This window comes from Mya arenaria, chromosome 5, assembly GCF_026914265.1.
Source record: "Mya arenaria isolate MELC-2E11 chromosome 5, ASM2691426v1".
NCBI lineage: Eukaryota > Metazoa > Mollusca > Bivalvia > Myida > Myidae > Mya > Mya arenaria.
In genome coordinates, this window is record NC_069126.1 from 59,761,218 (window position 1) to 59,783,259 (window position 22,042).

Below are 22,042 nucleotides of genomic sequence, written 5' to 3' on the forward strand. Positions count from 1 at the left end.
TTCCTAGATTGTTTGACTCTGAGTGGTCATGTATCATCTCAGTCGTAAGAGTATCTGTCGAGATTGTCTCGCTTATAGTATCATACGTTTTACTATTTCTCTCTGGCATTGATTATTTCCGGTCTCATCTGTTGTCAAATTAGTTTCAGCCTGTACCACTGACAAGTTGTTTTCGTCGATCTCATCATAAATTCTTGGGGACGTCGTTTCATCTAAATACAACAACAAACTTAGCATCAATGTGTAAATGATCACACTATTGAGCTGAGCAAGTACTAAACATATGATGTAGGGTACACGTATTATGCAAAGGCATTAAAATTCTTTGGAATGTTTTCAAATGTAGCCTTTTACTTTGACTATGTATTTGAAAGTATAAATGAAATCAATTGTATTCAATGAAAATTGAAGTGAAACTTTTATATATATTATACCTCATGATGAGCAAATAAAATATATATTGACCATCATTACATGACATGTGTGTAATGATGGTCAATATCTCAATCCTTTGGTGTCCTTATGCTGTTAATGAGGTAACATAGTGCAACATGATATGCAAGGAAATACTCTACACAGCAGTTACTTTCATTGTCGTAAAGTAGTCCCTGTCACCACACATGTCATGTAATGATGGTCAATATCTCAATCCTTTGGTGTCCTTTGGTTGTTAATGAGGCAACATAGTGGAACAATGTTTACAAGGACCTACTCTGCACAGCAACTACTTAATTTGCCGAACTGTGTATTGAAATAAATAAAATGTTTAACAACTTTAAAAAAAAATATCTAAAAAAACATTTGTTCGTTCTTGTTGTTTTTTAAAACTTGATACTGTTTCGAGCGCGTCTTGCTCGTCTTCGGATACATAGGTCTTGCGACTTTTATTCTTCCACCAGATACCAGTTGTAAACTATGACCATATATTCACCTTAAAACCAACGTTGACTGTTCTGCTACCTGTGTGTTGTTTGGATATCGTTGAGTAACGAATATAATTTATTTTTGAAAAAGTATCGTTACAATTATCCACCTGCAATTATTTAATTACACAAATCACTGTTGTTATGATCTCGCATGACCACACACAAGAAATAAAGATACGCTCAGAATTTGCTTTTATAAATTGTTATTTCAATGTTTTATACTCAGGAAATCATTATTATATGGATGTTTTTGTAAAAGAATGATTATGTATCTGTATTATTTTCTAATAAAATCATAATCATAAAATCAATAATATTTTAATGTATACAGATAAGTTAAGTCACACCTTGATGCGAGTGTACACATAAGAAAAGAACGCGATCTTGCTGACATTTCAAAGTCTCATATCAAAAACATATCTTTTACTATAAATAAGTGCAAAATCGGTTTGGCTTTATTTTGTTGCATGTTCCTGTTTAGTAGACAAAGCCGTTTTAGAAGATTACAAGGTGTTATTAACGTAAGCTTCCTCAGCTGTCAGCTGTGACAGCATGTCAGTGCAATAACTAATTAAATAATCAAAGCACCGCCTTGCTTTGGTCGAAAATTGTTCACTGTGTGTTCCCGTGCGCATGCCAATCAGTTGCGTATTCCAGGATGCAGAAAACGGAAACGCTAGTCAACACTCTATTTCATCCGATGCAGTCAGCGGAAGCGTGTACATTGAATGTCAGACGATAATGCATTTCATTGTTCATGTCACTAGCAACCAATTTGTTTCGTCAGTGGCGGATCTAGATGGGGTTCACACAAGCACCCCACTCAGTTAACAGGCATATATATGAAAAGTTTAAATAATAATAAAATGCAAATCATAAGGTATTCAGAAAATCACGTAATATGCAAGTATTGCGTTCGCAAATGGAATGGATCACAGAGTATTTAAGTATTTACTTTTCACAAATGAGGTAAATGCTTTTCATTCATTTGCTTTACAAAACTAAAACATAGTGGAAAAGGAAATTATGTATGGATAATAGGATCTGTACATGCTGTTGTCACTTTACGAATCATTCTCCTGGTATTGTTTTGCTGTCGTATATACTGGCATCAGAGTAATTAATGTTCTGACCCGCGATTAACGATTCTTTCATGGAATTCCGACTTCAAATATTGGTTCGGACAATACGAAGTCACATGTTCGAATAAGGTGTGATAGCATTTAAGTTATTGCTGCATCCCGAGATTAAAGTTCGATTTAAGCAAATTTTATACAAGTGTGATCTTATCTGCGAAACTGAGTCATGTTGAGGAATTAGCGTTAACAACAAAAGCAAATTTTAGATAAGAAATACAATGGACTACAGGACAAACTAATGACATTATTTACAATTAAATTAAAAGAACCTTTTCGATAATAAGTAAAACAGTGCTATGATTGTCTGCGTATGAGATCCGTTTCACAAACGGAAACGACACATCCTTCACATGACTCATTTTTGCTGAAGACATCGCAAAATCATGAGACCTTTTTGAAGTTGAATTTACTTAAAACATGTTTTGTCTTAGCTGCTAAATCGGTACGCGAAAACCGTGAAAGTCAACTGCATAAAGGAACTCTTGACGCAATTGAAATCGCTGAGCCTCAAAGGCCACCGCTCAAAGCATTAACAAAGATTAACCTCGGATTGTTCAAGAAACCGCCATTTTTGTTTATGACATTAGCAGGAATTACGGAAGGATTTGTTTTGGGTGGAGTTGGGTCTTTTGGTGCAAAATGCCAGTCGAATAGAATCCACATTTTGACAATTCTTCTTCTCTTCATTAAAATTTGTACTACTATAATAAAAATATTGTATATATGTATTCATATATAAGTATAACAGTTTACGGTTTATTCGTTACGAAGGGAAATTAATATTTAAACCAAGAAAAATGAACACGAGTTTTCAGTTCAGTTATATATACCAGTCTTTAAAAGAGTCAATTAAGTGCAGCATTTAACCTACTTACAGTAGCAATAGCTGTTGTTGGCCTCGCCGGTGGTATATCATTTTGCGGTTTTTCTCCGCCTACGTTTTTCAGGAATTTTACGTACTTCACTCATTGTTTCCTTCTTAGGAATTCTATGCTCTGGTGTTTTCTGGATGTCTTGTGGACAAACAAGGCTCGCCGGCCAACATTCGAGTTATCTGGACAATGCTGAGTAATTCCTAGGACAGTTTGTCTATGGTTTGTTTCATATCATAGTTGATCAAGTTAGGGAATTGCTTCTGTTTAAGGAAGTTTTTCTTAAGCGCTTGGTATGATCGATTATATGACTGCTATTGTTAAAACTGAAACTATGGTACATTCTCGAGCTTGACACTTTTGAAACATTTTCCTGTATCCTGTTCTCGTTCATCGTCCATTGTATTCATTGTAAAGAAATACCAACAAATTGATTAATACATTGTGCGGTCATGCCCTTTGAACGGTCAGCGAAAAGAAGTTTGATGTGGGTTTACATATTTTAAAGAGTATTGAAACCCCCTCTTGTCTAAACACGAATCAAAAGGGCATCGCCAAATTAAGAATATAAAATGTATTTGTTTTCTTCTCAGGCCGTTTGGCGCCTTACAAAGTTCATATAATGCCGACTGTTCCTGCACAACGGCCAAGTTTGAAGTTTTATGTTATGATTTTAATGTCCAATATATTTCTCCTTGCTTTGCTGGCTGCAGGATAGAACAGGACACGGTATGGAATTCATGAAATACTGATTTTAAGTAATATTTTAACAACCGTAGTAAAATTTTAAGACTTTTCATTTGCTATTATTTGTGCTTAATTCATGATTATCGCTATGTGTGTTTATTTTCCTTTGATGTTTGTGCCAATGAGCGAGAAAGTGACCTCATATTTTTGCTTAAACTCGTGTTTCTATTGAATCTCAAACTTTTGTATTTTCTTTTTTCAGGAATACTCGAATTGCTTGTGTGTACCAACCAAAGACAATGGGTCCCAAGTGTCAAGTGTGGCACAGGAGTCATGTGACTCCAGCTGTCCACTCTTCTATCCCTTCCTAGCACTAATGTTGTTAAGTATTTTCTTCACTGCGGCCGCGGATGTACCGGCGGAACAGGCAGTTCTTAGGTAAACAAATAAAATAGTCTGTGTGGTGCCTGTCCAAGAATAGCAGTATTTAAAGTATTAAAAATTCTACATTTACATTTTTTTTCAAGGGATATAATTGGCTCGTCCTCTGTTATAATTGTGACTAATAAATACTTCGTGTAGATGAATTTCAACGAGTTGCAAAATACTAATTTGATCTAGGTAGAGGACTGTCCTGAGATGTACTCATTCTTTAATATTTGCCTTATAATATATAAAGGTTAAGGCAGTTACAGTTTAAAAACAATTGTCATCATGGTTTGTAGTCATTTTTCTATTGCAAATCAATTCATGAAAATCATAAATCCGTCATGTGCGGAACCAATCGATTCTTCATTCGACTTCTAGGTATTCTATTAGTGCATTTGTTTTCCCCTAATTATAAACATGATAACGTCCCTTTAATTGCGGCGCTTTAATGTAAGAAGATTTCTATTTTACAGTATACGTTTCATACCATATTGTCAGTGTTAAGTAACAATGGCAACCACAGAGACAAGCCCATTAGGTTCACTTTTTTTCCCTGTTGAATGGCTCAAGAAAGAAAGCAAAACAAACGCCAAACAAGAACCACATTACGCTCTATGAAAGCATGAATAACACAATTAAAATCTTCATTATGTTAATGTACATTTGCTTTTTCTGATTACAGGAACCATACCCAGTGTGGTGGTGTATGGCAGGGCAACGGATGCAAGCTGTCTCATTTGGCAGACAGAATATGGAGAAAACACCTCATGTTGGGTTTACGAAGATGACATTATACGGCGCAATTACTTCCTACTATATTTTATAGGCAATTTTTTTCACTGGTGTTTTTCTTTTGTGCATTGTGGTTTTATAAGCCTCCGAAAGCTGCAGAATCTCAAAAAGAACACACCACAGTTAATGTTCAAACTTTTGAAATCGCTTCCTCCCAGAAAGACATGCAGATGTCATCAGACATTTTACAAAAGACAATTTAAAACAAAGATGCGAGGATGACAAAAAAGCCAAGTACTACTTCAAAAAAGTGTAATATGTTTAATGCGTTTTATACAAAACAGATCATTTACATAATCAGAGAATATACATGTACACTTCACTTGTAAAATGACCACTATTCGATATATTGGGCACCAGCTGGTATTCAATTTCTATTCGCAGTAAGATGAACTTCTGACTGGTTTTCATGTAGTAACGCCCATCGAAAGTCAGCTGTTAAAACAAAGTAATGCATACATACAAACAAACTCCCTAATAACCAGTTATCTCTTCAAGTATTGTCAATATGAAAAAAATTATCAAACAGAACTGTATGAATCAGATTTTGTATACACTTTTGAAATGCATGCGAATTATAACTTATTGAAGCATACTTATACAAACAGATAGTAGATACATTTTTGTAAAATAGGTAAAGAGAAGTAGAAACACATACAATCACATCATAAAGAAATCCAGCACGCTAAATATTATATAAATGATAAGAAAACAAATAATTGCAACAATTAAGCGTAATTGCAATATACACAAAACAAACATCAAATCAAACGGGACAAAGACTGAATCCGTCTCGTTAAAACGATTATTGTTTAATACACTTTAACTCACGTGGTATACACATTTTCTTTGGATGAGTCAGGTTTAACACTACAAGATGCACCAAATACAATGTCAGAATACTCCGTCGATTCGTTGTCATTGCACGCACGAATTTTTACTCGAAATTTCTCCAAGTGCTCGACATCGACATCAGCGTACACTAGCTCATTGGAGGAACGCTTTGGGCTCTGAAATAAAGACAATAAAGATAAAACATAATAAAGATCAGTTATAATTCAAATCAATAAAAATATAATTAACATTTTTTACTTTCTAAACAACAGAAACCACTTATCGAATCAAGGCTTAAGCAACTTGAATTAAGATTACTCATGACAGTGTTTTTACTTTAGTGTCATATTAAATGCTTCGTTTGTTTCATGACCAGTAATAGTTACCAAATTACATAAGGGATTTAATTAAGCTGTTTCGAGTGGGTGTTTTTAACTACTGTTTTCCATGCACGCGAAGGATCAATTTTACAAGTGTTTCGGCAATCATAATTTACCTCAGCATTTTGGGCGTCTGGAATCATTACATGATTCTGCATAGAAATACCATTGTCTTTTTCGTGGTCTGAAATTAAAAACAAAAATTATCTTTCTACAATTGCATAGGTGTCGTGTTGTTAATATTTTGATATAACAAAAATATCAGACGTGTGTGTATGTGTTCGTGGGGGGGATGTCCATGTATTTTGGAATTTAATGTAAAAATGATAAGGAAACTTAAGAAAACGGAAAGACGTCACGATCAACTACAACGTCATATAAATACCAAAAACACTATAACAATGGCTGTTTACGATTGTTTTATTGTAAATCAATAACTTATTAATTTGTTCATATATTATTAACGCAGGGATAGGACCTTGAACAATTGATTTTTATTGATTGAATTTTTAAGACTTTTACGGTCCGTCAGAGGAAGAACATTGTAACAATGCGTTTTCATTGATACTTTCATTAAGCCTTTTACAGTCTGTCAAAGATATAATATTGAAACAACGCATTTTCATTCATACAATTATTACGTATTTAACGGTCCGTCAGAAGTAAAATCTTGAAACAATGATCTTTATTGATATAATCAGTAAGCTGATTACGCTCCGCCAGAGAAAGAACCGTGTATGAATATTGATGCAATAAGCTTTTAACGGTCCACATGGGTAGAGCCTTGAAACAATGCATGTTAAATGGTTCAAGCAGTTAGCCTTTAACGTTCCACCAGGACAGAGCATTGAAACAATTTATGTTAAATGGTTCAAGCAGTTAGCCTTTAACGTTCCACCAGGATGGAGCATTGAAACAATGCATGTTAAATGGTTCAAGCAGTTAGCCTTTAACGTTCCACCAGGATGGAGCATTGAAACAATGCATGTTAAATGGTTCAAGCAGTTAGCCTTTAACGTTCCAACAGGTGTGAGCATTGAAACAATGCATGATAATTGGTTCAAGCAGTTAGCCTTTAACGCTCCACCAGATTGGAGCATTGAAACAATACATGTTAAATGGTTCAAGCAGATAGCCTTTAACGTTCCACCAGGATGGAGCATTGAAACAATACATGTTAAATGGTTCAAGCAGTTAGCCTTTAACGGTCCACCAGGATGGAGCATTGAAACAATGCATGTTAAATGGTTCAAGCAGATATCCTTTAACGCTCCACCAGGATGGAGCATTGAAACAATACATGTTAAATGGTTCAAGCAGATAGCCTTTAACGCTCCACCAGGATGGAGCATTGAAATAATGCATGTTAAATGGTTCAAGGAGTTAGCCATTAACGTTCCACCAGGATGGAGCATTGAAACAATACATGTTAAATGGTTCAAGCAGATAGCCTTTTACGCTCCACCAGGATGGAGCATTGAAACAATGCATGTTAAATGGTTCAAGCAGTTAGCCTTTAACGTTCCACCAGGATGGAGCATTGAAACAATACATGTTAAATGGTTCAAGCAGATAGCCTTTAACGGTCCACCAGGATAGAGCATTGAAACAATGCATGTTAAATGGTTCAAGCAGTTAGCCTTTAACGTTCCACCAGGATGGAGCATTGAAACAATGCATGTTAAATGGTTCAAGCAGTTAGTCTATAACGGTCCACCAGGATGGAGCATTGAAACATTACATGTTAAATGGTTCAAGCAGATAGCCTTTAACGCTCCACCAGGATGGAGCATTGAAACAATGCATGTTAAATGGTTCAAGCAGTTAGCCTTTAACGCTCCACCAGGATGGAGCATTGAAACAATGCATGTTAAATGGTTCAAGCAGTTAGCCTTTAACGCTCCACCAGGATGGAGCATTGAAACAATACATGTTAAATGGTTCAAGCAGTTAGCCTATAACGGTCCACCAGGATGGAGCATTGAAACATTACATGCTAAATGGTTCAAGCAGATAGCCTTTAACGCTCCACCAGGATGGAGCATTGAAACAATGCATGTTAAATGGTTCAAGCAGATAGCCTTTAACGCTCCACAAGGATGGAGCATTGGAACAATGCATGTTAAATGATACAATCAGTTAGCATTTAACTTTCCACCAGGATGGAGCATTGAAACAATGCATGTTAAATGGTTCAAGCAGTTAGCCTTTAACGGTCCACCAGGATGGAGCATTGAAACAATGCATGTTAAATGGTTCAAGCAGTTAGCCTTTAACGTTCCACCAGGATGGAGCATTGAAAAAATGCATGTTAAATGGTTCAAGCAGATAGCCTTTAACGGTCCACCAGGATGGAGCATTGAAACAATGCATGTTAAATGGTTCAAGCAGTTAGCCTTTAACGGTCCACCAGGATGGAGCATTGAAACAATGCATGTTAAATGGTTCAAGCAGTTAGCCTTTAACGGTCCACCAGGATAGAGCATTGAAACAATGCATGTTAAATGGTTCAAGTAGTTAGCCTATAACGCTCCACCAGATTGGAGCATTGAAACAATGCATGTTAAATGGTTCAAGCAGTTAGCCTTTTCCACCAGGATGGAGCATTGAAACAATGCATGTTAAATGGTTCAAGCAGTTAGCCTTTAACGTTCCACCAGGATGGAGCATTGAAACAATGCATGTTAATTGATACAATCAGTTAGCCTTTAACGTTCCACCAGGATAAAACATTGAAACACTACTTGTTAAATGGTTCAAGCAGTTAGCCTTTAACGGTCCACCAGGATGGAGCATTGAAACAATGCATGTTAAATGGTTCAAGCAGATAGCCTTTAACGCTCCACCAGGATGGAGCATTGAAACAATGCATGTTAAATGGTTCAAGCAGTTAGCCTTTAACGCTCCACCAGGATAGAGCATTGAAACACTGCATGTTAATTGATACAATCAGTTAACCTTTAACGCTCCACCAGGATAGTGCATTGAAACACTGCATGTTAATTGATTAAATCAGTGAATCTTTAACGCTCCACCAGGATAGTGCATTGAAACAATGCATGTTAATTGATAAATCAGTTAGCCTTTTACGATCCACCAGGATACAACATTGAAACAATGCATGTTAATTGATACAATCAGTTAGCCTTTTACGGTCCCCCAGGATAGTGCATTGAAACAATGCATGTTAAATGGTTCAAGCAGTTAGCCTTTAACGGTCCACCAGGATGGAGCATTGAAACAATGCATGTTAAATGGTTCAAGCAGTTAGCCTTTAACGGTCCACCAGGATAGAGCATTGAAACAATGCATGTTAAATGGTTCAAGTAGTTAGCCTATAACGCTCCACCAGATTGGAGCATTGAAACAATGCATGTTAAATGGTTCAAGCAGTTAGCCTTTTCCACCAGGATGGAGCATTGAAACAATGCATGTTAAATGGTTCAAGCAGTTAGCCTTTAACGTTCCACCAGGATGGAGCATTGAAACAATGCATGTTAATTGATACAATCAGTTAGCCTTTAACGTTCCACCAGGATAAAACATTGAAACACTACTTGTTAAATGGTTCAAGCAGTTAGCCTTTAACGGTCCACCAGGATGGAGCATTGAAACAATGCATGTTAAATGGTTCAAGCAGATAGCCTTTAACGCTCCACCAGGATGGAGCATTGAAACAATGCATGTTAAATGGTTCAAGCAGTTAGCCTTTAACGCTCCACCAGGATAGAGCATTGAAACACTGCATGTTAATTGATACAATCAGTTAACCTTTAACGCTCCACCAGGATAGTGCATTGAAACACTGCATGTTAATTGATTAAATCAGTGAACCTTTAACGCTCCACCAGGATAGTGCATTGAAACAATGCATGTTAATTGATAAATCAGTTAGCCTTTTACGATCCACCAGGATACAACATTGAAACAATGCATGTTAATTGATACAATCAGTTAGCCTTTTACGGTCCCCCAGGATAGTGCATTGAAACAATGCATGTTAATTGATACAATCAGTTAGCCTTTAACGGTCCACCAGGATAGAGCATTGAACACTGCATGCTCATTGATACAATCAGTTAGCCTTTTACGATCCACCAGGATAGAACATTGGAACACTGTTAATTGATACAATCAGTTAGTCTTTTACGATCCACCAGGATATACCATTGAAACACTGCATGCTCATTGATACAATCAGTTTGCCTTTTACGGTCCACCAGGATAGACCATTGGAACACTGTTTGTTAATTGATACAATCAGTTTGCCTTTTACGGTCCACCAGGATAGAGCGTTGGAACACTGTTTGTTAATTGATACAATCAGTTAGCCTTTAACGGTCTACCAGGATAGTGCATTGGAACACTGTTTGTTAAATGATACAATCAGTTAGCCTTTTACGGTCCAGCAGAATAGACCATTGAAACACTGGATTTTAATTGATACAATCAGTTAGCCTTTTACGCTCCACCAGGATAGACCATTAAAACACTGCTTGCTCATTGATACAATCAGTTAGCCTTTTACGGTCCACCAGGATAGAACATTGAAACACTACATGCTCATTAATACAATCAGTGAGCCTTTTACGATCCACCAGGATAGACCATTGAACACTGTTTGTGAATTGATACAATCTGTAAGCCTTTTACGATCCACCAGGATAGAGCATTGAACACTGCATGCTCAATGATACAATCAGTTAGCCTTTTACGATCCACCAGGATAGAGCATTGAACACTGTTTGTGAATTAATACAATCTGTAAGCCTTTTACGATCCACCAGGATAGAGCATTGAACACTGTTTGTGAATTGATACAATCTGTTAGCCTTTTACGATCCACTAGGATAGAGCATTGAAACAATGCATGTTCATTGATACAATCAGTTAACCTTTAACGGTCCACTAGGATAGAGCGTTGAAACACTGCATGTTCATTAATACAATCTGTGAACCATTTACTGACCGTTAGAGATAGAAAATTGAAACTATGAATTCTTATTGAAATAATCATAAATTAAATATATGCCCGGATTAAAGCCGTAAAGCCGTGTCGCATTTTGATTAAATCAAACTTTTATTTGTATTTACAAAACATGTGTACACAATACCTGTTGTATAAGGATGTTCTTTGCTTTGACATCGACTGAAATATATTCGTTTTTCATTTGCTACCCATAAAACAAACCATATAAATCTATCATAATACAAAATTTAAACGACCGATCACACACTGTTTTATCCATAAATATAAGAAGAAAGTCATTAAAATAGCTATGTATTACTTAAAATCGTACAGAGTCATTTGAATGACAGTAATAACGAAAGCTGTTTTGTCGATATACAAACGTGCGGTTAATTAGAATAAGCACAACACATGCGATAGTTAAAACAGAAACATGTTTGATACAAGTACTTAAGAAGTCGTAAACAAGATACCCATGCGTTCTTCTGACAAATACTTTAAAGAAAATAATAGTATCCCATATTTGCTTTATATTTGACACAGACTGTACGTACTGATGAATTCGATGTCGTGCTTCGGTAACACGGACATCCCGTAAAACAAAGAAAACCTGTTCATAAAAAGTTTTATTGGTATTCAAAAACATCTCTGAAAAATCCACGACAGTTCATATCACCCGTCATAAACCTACCGTATATCAGGACCTGTTTCCACTGAAATACTATTCTCGTTTGATGGTTGTTCTAAGTGTACTGTACTTTCAGTAGCAGCATTTTCGAAGCACTCATTTATAGCATCACATGAAGGCATATATTGGCTAGAAGGCTGTAAAAAAATGAAAAGATGTTCGCATACCGACCGTCAAGATATTTTGACAAAAACCCCTGATACTGGGGCTTGTTACAGTATGCTTAAAGATTTACACACCTTGGCAACAAAGAGTCGAATAGCAGTCGAATGACAGAATAAGCAATTAATTTTTAGCTATCTGATAGAATTGTCATTATAAGCCACTAAACGGATTACAGGAAGCGTGAATTTATTTTCATGCCTTCAATCGTTCGTAAAGCCTAAGATTGCAGTAAAATATTTTTTTTCTAAAAGCACACTAAGTTGTCTTGACTACTTATTCGATACACAGCTATTTCGAATACTGTTTTACCAGAGCAACGTTTTCCCGATCACTGCGTGTCCCGTGGATGACAGCATATTCAGCAACGCCAGTATGCGCATGTGTAACGTCTATATAATAGTAGAAGAGTTGGTTAATTGATACATGTAACGTGTTACATAAATGTACAACTAGTGACCTTGACTTTGAATGCGCAGTATACCACTAATATACCAACAAAAAGAAATTTGTATGACGAAACGGATTATCCCGTAGTTTATATTTACCATCCCTTTCTGCAACTGGCCTGAAATAAACGATATGAAGACATTACGAGTTTGGATATATTCTAAAACAGCATATGGTGTCTTATCAATAAGCCTAAATAATGTGACGTGATGGAGGCGGTGTGCAAAGCCAAAACGGACACCACTAGACTATTATCATTCTTTGTTAAGACATTTGTAACATTCATGTTCACATTTAAAATGTTATTTGATTAATATTAGTTTCTGTTTACTAATTATGGCATAATTGTTAATCCACCTTTGATGTTGATATTGGAACACTTACGGTGGCGGTATGTGGGCCAACTGTATCGTATTATCATCGTTCATTATTTGTAGCTTTGCTAAAAACGGAGTATAAGGAAGAAATGGAAAACATATTAATACTTTTACAATGTTAAATAACTTCGAACAATTCGAATACAGTTTGTTAGAATACTACAACAATCATATATAAATATTCGAAATATTAATTATGTAACGTAAGTCTACCTTGGTTTCGATGTCGACATAAACACATGACAACAATTACAATTAACAGAAATGCAATTCCGCCCGCTGTCATCATCGCAACGCTCGACATGCCAGAATCAACATCAGTTTGATCTTAAATAAAGGATGTGTTGACATTGGAAATAGTTTAACAGATACGACATTACAGCCTGGTTATTTACGATGAATCAAAACAAGTAAACAATTGCAATATGTTTAGTAAGATTGGTTAGGAGTTTAATATTTGTTTTATTAATATAAAGGAAAGTACATATTCAAGCACAGTTACCAACTTTTTGAAACATACCTAGTTTAGGAGATCATTGTTTAAAAAATGCACACAAAGCAAACACTCAACGTATTTAACATATAATTTACCTTCTTTATATCCACGCTCATGACCAATTTTAATTGACCCTCTGTCACTGCCATGTTCGTTCTGTGCATAACACGAATAAACCTGTTCATAGTCAGATGTAGTTATTTCATAAGTGCACGTTGATGCATTCGAACACGATCTTGTTTGTGGTGATATTGAATTAGACGTTTTCACCAGCGTCCAAGTGATATTTCCAACAGGATGGCCATGTGCAACACATGTGAGCGTTATGTTGGTATTTGGTGGAACGGGTAAAACGGGGGTTGTGTAGACAACCACTGTCGGCTTTTCTGTCCAAATAGTTAAATATTATAGGTACATGTTTTATTGAAATGTGCATTATTGGCAATTCATTAACATGGCTAAACAACTATTTGATTAGACAACTCTTCAAATGCCGTGTAAAAATATAATATTATTAACTAACAATTCAAATGAAAATGATTCTGGATTAATTGGTAAAACGGGGGTTGAATAAACAACCACTTTCGGCTTTTCTGTACATATTTAGATAAAGAGTATAGGTATTTCTCACCATCTAACATTTTAAATGACAATTTGTTTGGATTCATTTCAAACAAATAAATATTCCGGCTATATGTGTAGAATCTGGCATAAAAGCTTACCACAGGATATTAAAATGTGATGAAATATGACCAAAATAGTTATTAATTACATATGTTATCCATTCATTTTTATTTGTTTCCGCACTTACTTTCAAATATGAGAGCTGTTGAGTTAATAAGAGCATTCTTGAAGTATTGACATTCAGTTCTACATCTTATTTGTTTTCCATAATCTTCATGGGTAGCGTTGAAACTAATTATTGACGTTGCGGATTGCTCAAATGTACGATTTTCAATTAAATTGTACTTAAAGTGTTCAATTGTTGATTCCCACTTAATATTGCATGCTGGATCAGCGTACATCAACGTACAACTTGCAGTTATAACTTTTGGAAGTTTGCGTTGTTCATTAACAAGAATGATAAGAGATGGGGGGCCTGAAATAAACAAAACAAAAACGATAATCATTACATAAGTATCTATCAAAATAACACAACCACTTCTACATTCAGAATGTGTGTCCACAAAATGACTTAACATATAAGTTAAAATGTAAAATGTGAAAGGCATACATTAACAAATGCTCAATGCCATCCAACGAATAACATCACCGGTTCCGGTTTGATTGGAACTTCTTATTTTTGTTATTGTATAACGCTAACAAAAAATAAATAATATAAAACATCTTTCACATTTTCATACGCCTTTTTTACACTTTGAACAAACATTATTTAGTTTAATTAATTGTAAATCCCACCACGGTTATATTAATACGCATAAAAAAAATGTTGAACATATTTGCAGAGACGTATGCAAAACCAAGCTTAAATTTCAAGAAAAATGGAAAAATTAAATCATTTTCACACTTACATTTGTAAACTATATATACATTGCTTGACACTGTCTCGTTATATAATCCATTCACCTCCGGAAGCTGTCGACATGACATCTTCTTGTTTCCCCACTCCCTCTTAAACGAATGCAGTCTGGATACAGATGTGAATAGTCCGGTTGAGTCGTTAAGCGTTGTTGATACAATGGAATTGGTATCAATTTCAGTAGCTCCGACAAGAAATTTCAGTAATGGTGGCGGCCTTGCGCTCGATGATGTGCAAGTTATATTTACAGTATCTCCCTCCCACAGCACTTCCTCAGCCGATAGATGTGGTGGGCCATTTGGATTTCCTTCATAGAAATAACAAAAATAGAATTACCAAAACACCTAACAATCAGATGAACTAGTACAAGTGTTGTAACAAAATATAAAGCGAAACATTGGGCTTATGAGGACAATTTAACATGCTTTCAGTGAATAAACAAGGACACGTCCCTTGCCATGCCATGCACTGCCTTCCATTTCATTTAAGATGCAATGTATGTGTACAGCTAAAGGTGGCATTGTCACCGAGTCATTTGACTCAGATTCTAAATGATAACGTTCGTAAGATATTGATTGCTCTCTGTATTTTTGTTCTGGTAGCTGTTCTCGTTGGCAGAAAGTGAAACTTGAAAGTCGATCAAGGCTTTAGACTCCGACGTAAACATCAATTACAGGTCAAGCACCATTCATGTTAATACATAAAATCCGGAGAAATAAATCGTGCATATAAATGCATAGGAGGAAAGGGTTTTTGCAATTGTAAGTAATGTTATTTTTTTTTATTATTTATAGATTCATGTTTAAAATGTATCATAGTATATAAATTTAAGTAATGTATCAATGACGCACGTCACAAAGATCGTGTATTGATTGATTGATATCTTAAGAAGTGTTCTTGTAATTGCATGGACTTGTTTATCTCAATTTAAAACAGTGGAATTATCTATAGATTATTTAAATTCTTGGATATCTATAAATTATACAAAGCACTACTTAAGAGTCGTAAATTATCTTATGGAAGCAATTGATAAGTTGTCATTTTGATTAAAGGAAACAGTCTTTATGTTTTATGAAAAATATCTCGCAATATTTACACCTCAACTTCCATTCCTGAAATGAACTGCCTTTCGGCAATGGCGTTTATCATCCGATGAACGCAACATGATCGGATATGTTCGGACCGCGAATCACTGCATAACAATATACATGAAAATTGTTTATCTCATTTGTGTTTGTATTGCGTAAGCAGGTCCTGTAAAAATAAAATCAATATTTTAGAATTTTTTTAATTTATGATATGTTTAATGTACTGTTGCCATTATTTTTTCAATTTTACGTTTGAAAAAGATTTAAAGTGGTATATCTTTTCCTGCGTAATTGTGACGTCATTTGATAAACTTTTTCAGTCATTCTTTCTACGGAAAGGGTGAAAAATGATTACTGTAAAGCTTAAATGAAATGATGAACTTTTGGTGTTAATAAAAGTACTAAATTGCGGGATTGATGTTATTATCTGGGATATTTCCACACATTTAGACCAACCCTATAGCGTTCACATACCGATAATGACGCCAATCCCGCAATTCATTCCTTAAATACCGAAGTTCTTCATTCTGGGCAAATGATAACTACATTTATTTTACTTAATAATCACTGACAAATACTTTAAAAAAAAAACATAGACGTGTAGGCGAAAATGTTTCATCTTTAATAATATAAGTTCAAAGAGCATTCACTAACAGGATGGTTGGGATATTATACATATACATTATATAAGAGCAAAAATAACCAAACAAAGAGATCTAATACATTACAATTGCCATTTTTAGCAAAGGGGTGAAATAATACACCCTTTATTTTTTTATTCTCTTTAAATTGCTTTTCATAAATTTATCGAATTGCTATTCATGGTAAGGCCAGTAAAAAAGTGAACAGTAAAAAAGCAAATTTGTCTTGTTAGCTATGATAAAACTGTAAACTTGTTTCAACATGAATGTTATACAATTGAGTTTGTGCAAAAAGGAAAATAATGTGCAGTTTAAAAATATCGTAAAACAAATAGTACTACATATGCTTTAGAAGTAAATCTTTTCAGATTATTCTAAATTTTAAAAGTGTTTTGAAACATATGAAGTCCAGAGTGAGAGATCACTTATGATTTTACAAATCAATATATAAAGTGTCCTTGTTTGATTGTGTACATTTATGTCATGTATTCTTGAAGTCTGGAGATCATTTTAAAAGGATGGCTGTTATGCATTTCAAGCCATTTTATAGACAAACAGCTTAGTAAAAGTGTAATAAATTATGTACGTTTCTCCTTGATACATATAAAAGCATATTACGAACATTGTGTAATTTTAATTCAGCAACATTATGTACCTTTCGTTTTAAATATCTAGTCAGATACCATTTACACTAAAGAAGAAAGAGATCTCATTGCATCTAATTTCCAGTTTTAACTTTGTGAATTTCACAGATATACAGGGTCTGAAATCTAGATTGAATACAGGCAAATATATATCATTCCAATTAGAGAAATGAATTAAGTTAAGTACCTATTGCTCATGTTTTTCAACCATATTAAAGCGAATGTAGGTTTAAACTGTTTTATGGGCCCAAGTCATATATATATATATATAATGATTTACCAACTACAAATATTGAAGCTTTCACTGACGCGTTCCTGTCCTTTACAAGAACAGTGCAAATAACATTTAGTTGATGTAATGCATCTGCTGGTTTTTCAAAGGTATCCAATCTAAATCGATTCCTTGACAATTTGATTGAATCATACTGATTAACTCCTATTTCAAACTTAACATCGGTGGCGTTATACTCTTCACCCGTTTCGCAGTACACTTTTGCAAGTGTTTCGTTTGCCTTGAGAACGATGCAATCTCTGCATGTAGAGATTCTGGCCAAAGGACCAATTACCGGCTTACCTAAAAAAATCATCAATACATTAGGCATCACATCTTAAAAACAACAATCATAATCAAAATGTACAAATCCAATTAATAGTTTTTAATAAGACTAACTAACCTTTAATCGACACATATACAGCATTAGAGTTTTCTCCGGAAATTCGATTCAGACATTGAATCCAATATAGTCCTCTGTCATTTTTCTTAACGTTGAACAAAGTAAAGATAAACTCGTGGCCAACCTGCGCAAGCTCTAAAACACCTTTGGCTTGTTCAATGGAAGTATGGTTCTCATTACTGCCATTGATGAGTTTTACAGAATACTTGCTTGCATTTGTCTCTTTTGCAACCCTTGGTGACGGGAAATATCCAAGCCACACATTATCTCCGGCAAAATAGGGTCCCTCAGAAAGAAAGTACAGTTCTCCACAGCCGTTTGCATATGTGTAAACTGGAACATAAACAAACTACAATGCGATCAGCCATTAAATGTTTATTTCTTAAAGTTATCTTTAAATATTTGCCAAAGTTAAGGACAAACACAACAAAATTAGAAATTCAAAACAACTTATCTCAAGCTAACCTTGTAAGTTCAATTCGAATAAGGCAGACATGCTCGTGTTTCCAATTGATGTGTATACAATGGTCCCATTGAAACTGCTATCTACATCAGGTATTGTTAACAATGTAGATTTTTCCTTATGCTGTACATGTAAATCATTTTCTTTAAGTGCCTTTACACCTGACCCATTCTTTTTTATATAGTTCCACCTGATATCGCCTATTGTAGTCGGTGTATACGGTGTGAATTCGAACGTCACGTTTCTCCCAACAAATGTTGGTTGTAACAAACTAAGCACACCGACATCGTTTATATCTGTGATTGCAGGAGTACCTTTAATAAGACAAAAGCTTAGTAAAAACAATGTTGCATTTGGTCCACTACGTTCGCTAGTATAATCCAAGCACATTGACATAGTTCTAACAGTGATTGGAGGATGACATTAAATAGGACCGGCAGTAAGAATAGAAAGTAAGAATAGACTAGATTTTAATTGGGCATAGTTTCAACCGTGTTCGGAGGAAGACCAAGAAGGGCTGAGAAAGCAAACGTATTAAACACTTATCACATTCATCATTTACAGTTAGTTTTAGACTGGTAGCTACAGGTGAAAGTCAGATTGTGTTAAAGGATGATCAAGTCAATGAGCATTAACGTTAAGGCCTTATTGGCGCTACAAGACTGCCAGAAAACGTCACTGAACAACGAAGATTTACACATGAAATACAAATAAAACTTTTTATCATTACATTTTGTTGAAATATAAACATTTTGTAAGCTAGTAAAAACATGAACGCAAAGAAGTATAATGCACATTTTTAAAGCAAACTGTACATTTCAATGAACAGACACTTACCCAATCCTTCACAATAATGGGTTATATATACAAGTATCCATAACGCCACAGTTTTACACGCGCATGCTAGTAAGAAATTCATATTGGTGATGATATAATTCCCTCGTCATTAATTTGAATCATTGCAAACGAAGCCATCGGAAAGAAGGTTAGACTTCCACATATATCAATCCTAGGATCATCGCGAGGTTTACATGACTTGCGTTTGTTAAAAATCAGTCACGTGCAAGGAAAATAGTCTGCAATGAATACACAATGAGTCAATCTTGCATTCACAATGAAACGGATATCCGAATAGATACTTGTGGTTTTAAGGGGAAAATATATCAAGCTAGGGCTTGTGTCTTTGTGATAGATTAAAGTTGAATTGAATCGGATCGCAGTAAAACAAATATGTATATATTAGCAAAATACGAACATCCAAGGAATGAAATTTCCAAAACCATTAACCTAAACTGATAATATATGATAACGCAGGCCTGTAAAAGGCACATGCGTCGCGCGAAAGATCTTACTTTATATAGTTGATTACACAGCTTCAAATGCGTTGTGTTAGAAGCTATATGTTCATAGATGTGCTCGTTGTTTTGTTTTAAATTGTATAACTTTAATGTAATATCAAAAGAATATTAGACGCGAAACCAAATCTGACTGTAGTATGAACTGTGATAATGTCGTGCAAATATTTAGTTAGGTCAACTATAGACGTTTAAATGGTAGATAATCAATAAGAATGATCATTTAAAGTTATAAAACATTATATCTAAGGACATAAAAGACTGTTACTGAAATAGTAGCAAGCATTTGGGCAAGTAAAACAATTCGTATCAAAGCTTATTTTTAGTACGTCTGCATTTGAATTGAATATAATTTCAAAGGTACACTTTCATCTCTTTTGAATTTAAAACTGAAATTATTTCAATAATCCGACAGTGGTTATTTTGGCAATTGTTTATATGAAAACTTAATATTCACAACTCGGTTTGTCAATCACATAAGCCGATCGACTGACCGAATGACTTAATTCGAAAGAGCAAATGGTCAATAAGTATCACAGGAAGAGCTTTTCCGATCTGACTCAAAATCAACTTATTCAACAACCTTAACACGTAGATTACCCGTATTATTTTTAGATATAAATATTAAAGCCATAGTAACAATGTTTCATACCAAAAATCTAAAAAAACATGTAAAATCTTGTTCCTCATAATGCAAGCTAGTATGAGAATTGAATTACTTCTGTTGATTCTAGGGTCAAAGGCCAAGTCATCTTTATGTAATTCAACGTTGTTTGTTATCTACAAAAAAAACATTGCTCACAGGCTGTTTTATTTTACCTGAAAATGGCAATAACACGAATATTACCCTGATATATTTCTGGTCAGAAGATAGACCACTTATTCTTGCTCTTTTAAGTTTCCATAAAATGGACTATTATTGATTTCATTAGCTTGAATGTCGGTTAAGAGCATTATTAGAGGATTGTATTGCATTAATGTAAAGTAGTTGATTTGTACATTATGTGCGTGTTGTTTAGGTCAAGAATTATAATTGTGAAGAGCTCAGATGTGATTTAACATCAAATAAATGCTAAAATTTCAGAAAATCTCACTCGATCTCCCGAATTCGTTCAATAACCATTTCATTAAAGTAATGCTTAAATCAGAATATTCCAGTAGTTGGTTAGAAGCAAATTGTAGGCATATATGTTTTTAAATTAGTTCCTAAGTAAAAAAATGGGTTGGTTAGATTTAAACATATGCTATTTCATGAAAAGGATTAAATGACAATTTAATTTCAGTACGCATATTTAAAAACTTGATCGATAGCTTTAAGCTAAAAAAAACCACATTCTTTGACATCATAATCATAGTGAGTAAATCAGTTGCAGTTTATACAGTACCACAATGCATCATCGTTTGGTGTTAATGAGCTTGATTTATGATAAAATTTCAGCGATAAGTTTTTTTGTATAAACCATTATATTAATCATGCTTGCTTTGATTATGCATTTGATAACTCCCCAAAAATGCCGTACCAACACACCTGTCAAACACTAAACTAGAGAGACGCATAAAAAACAATCAAATGCAAATATATTTATTAGTCTATTTTGGGGTCACGACCTTTGAACGGACAGCAAAAAAGTGTGTCATGCATTTGCTTTATTTTGAGGCTGTTTCATGCATAACATAGATCGTTAAAAGCTGATTTATTCTGCCCAACTGTCAAGAGTGTGCTTATGTGAATAAATCAACGTCCAATAGTTGTTCTTGCTATGCTAGTAGCAGAATACAAAGTACACTGTATGAAGACCCCAAATTTCAATAATGTTTTAAGAACTGACCGAAAACTCAAGTAACTTATCAAATCACAATTATCATTGTGATTAATTCCTGATAATCGTTTGATTATTATATTGACCCTCGATATTTATGTAAATAAATTTTCCAAAGGTTGACGGTTACTGGACCTACCCCAGAGGATTTGCCAAATCGTTCATTACAAATTCAAATATGGTTTCAAACATTTTATACATCAGTATTTCATAAAGATAATTCGAGAAACAACATGTACACTTCAATTAAAAAATGGCCATCGAATGTAGAGCATCATTTGTTATTCCCTTTAAATTTGAGATAGAACTTTTTCCGACTATTTAACATTGTAACATACTCAAAAGGCATTTGTTCAAATACAGTTATGCATACATACTGACAAACTTTGATCAGTAGCAATGTACTGGTTATCACTCAAAGAGTTCACACCATGAATTCAAAACAATGTCATCATAGTAATATTGTTTAGACATAATTTAATAAATAGATCACAGGCACTTTCGTGAGACAGATGACACACAAACATGTCAGAAAACAATCTAGCACGCTAACTCTCATACCATATCATTTATAAGACAACAATAAATAACAAACGGATTCGCGTATTAACACAAG

General features: G+C 34.6%; 2 protein-coding genes across 3 annotated transcripts; both read right to left on the bottom strand.

The window, feature by feature from the left end:
- Positions 1–5,086: 5,086 nt before the first annotated feature.
- Positions 5,087–14,294, bottom strand: LOC128234580 (uncharacterized). Of its 2 annotated transcripts, XM_052948878.1 has the most exons (11): positions 14,013–14,294; positions 13,297–13,587; positions 12,919–13,032; positions 12,713–12,770; positions 12,427–12,446; positions 12,191–12,270; positions 11,720–11,853; positions 11,174–11,208; positions 6,176–6,243; positions 5,677–5,855; positions 5,087–5,280 (listed from the first exon to the last, which is right to left on the bottom strand). In XM_052948878.1, the coding sequence occupies exons 1-11, from the start codon at positions 14,224–14,226 to the stop codon at positions 5,277–5,279; spliced, it is 1,197 nt and encodes a 398-aa protein (XP_052804838.1). In that variant the 5' UTR covers positions 14,227–14,294; the 3' UTR covers positions 5,087–5,276. The 2 variants fall into 2 exon arrangements, with proteins under 2 accessions (XP_052804838.1, XP_052804839.1); XM_052948879.1 differs by lacking the exons at positions 5,087–5,280; positions 11,174–11,208 and having other exon boundaries at positions 5,729–5,855.
- On the bottom strand, positions 14,244–19,266 carry LOC128235838 (uncharacterized). The gene is made up of 6 exons (XM_052950632.1): positions 19,089–19,266; positions 18,254–18,565; positions 17,789–18,121; positions 17,395–17,688; positions 14,753–15,048; positions 14,244–14,300 (listed from the first exon to the last, which is right to left on the bottom strand). Exons 1-6 carry the CDS (start codon positions 19,168–19,170, stop codon positions 14,244–14,246), a joined length of 1,374 nt encoding a protein of 457 aa, XP_052806592.1. The 5' UTR covers positions 19,171–19,266.
- Between the last annotated feature and the right edge of the window lie 2,776 nt (positions 19,267–22,042).

Bases quoted from the DNA above. Each gene is read 5' to 3' on its own strand.
- LOC128234580 (XM_052948878.1), bottom strand. From the start codon at position 14,226: ATGTACGCTGATCCAGCATGCAATATTAAGTGGGAATCAACAATTGAA. The intron at 11,854-12,190 runs GTAAAACAGTAT...ATTTTTTTACAG, and splicing joins ATCGGGAAAACGTTGCTCTG to CCTTCTAGCCAATATATGCC. The intron at 5,856-6,175 runs GTAAATTATGAT...TCTTTATTTCAG, and splicing joins CAGACGCCCAAAATGCTGAG to AGCCCAAAGCGTTCCTCCAA.
- LOC128235838 (XM_052950632.1), bottom strand. From the start codon at position 19,170: ATGAATTTCTTACTAGCATGCGCGTGTAAAACTGTGGCGTTATGGATA. The intron at 18,122-18,253 runs GTTAGCTTGAGA...TTTATGTTCCAG, and splicing joins ATTCGAATTGAACTTACAAG to TTTACACATATGCAAACGGC. The intron at 17,689-17,788 runs GTTAGTTAGTCT...TGATTTTTTTAG, and splicing joins TGTATATGTGTCGATTAAAG to GTAAGCCGGTAATTGGTCCT.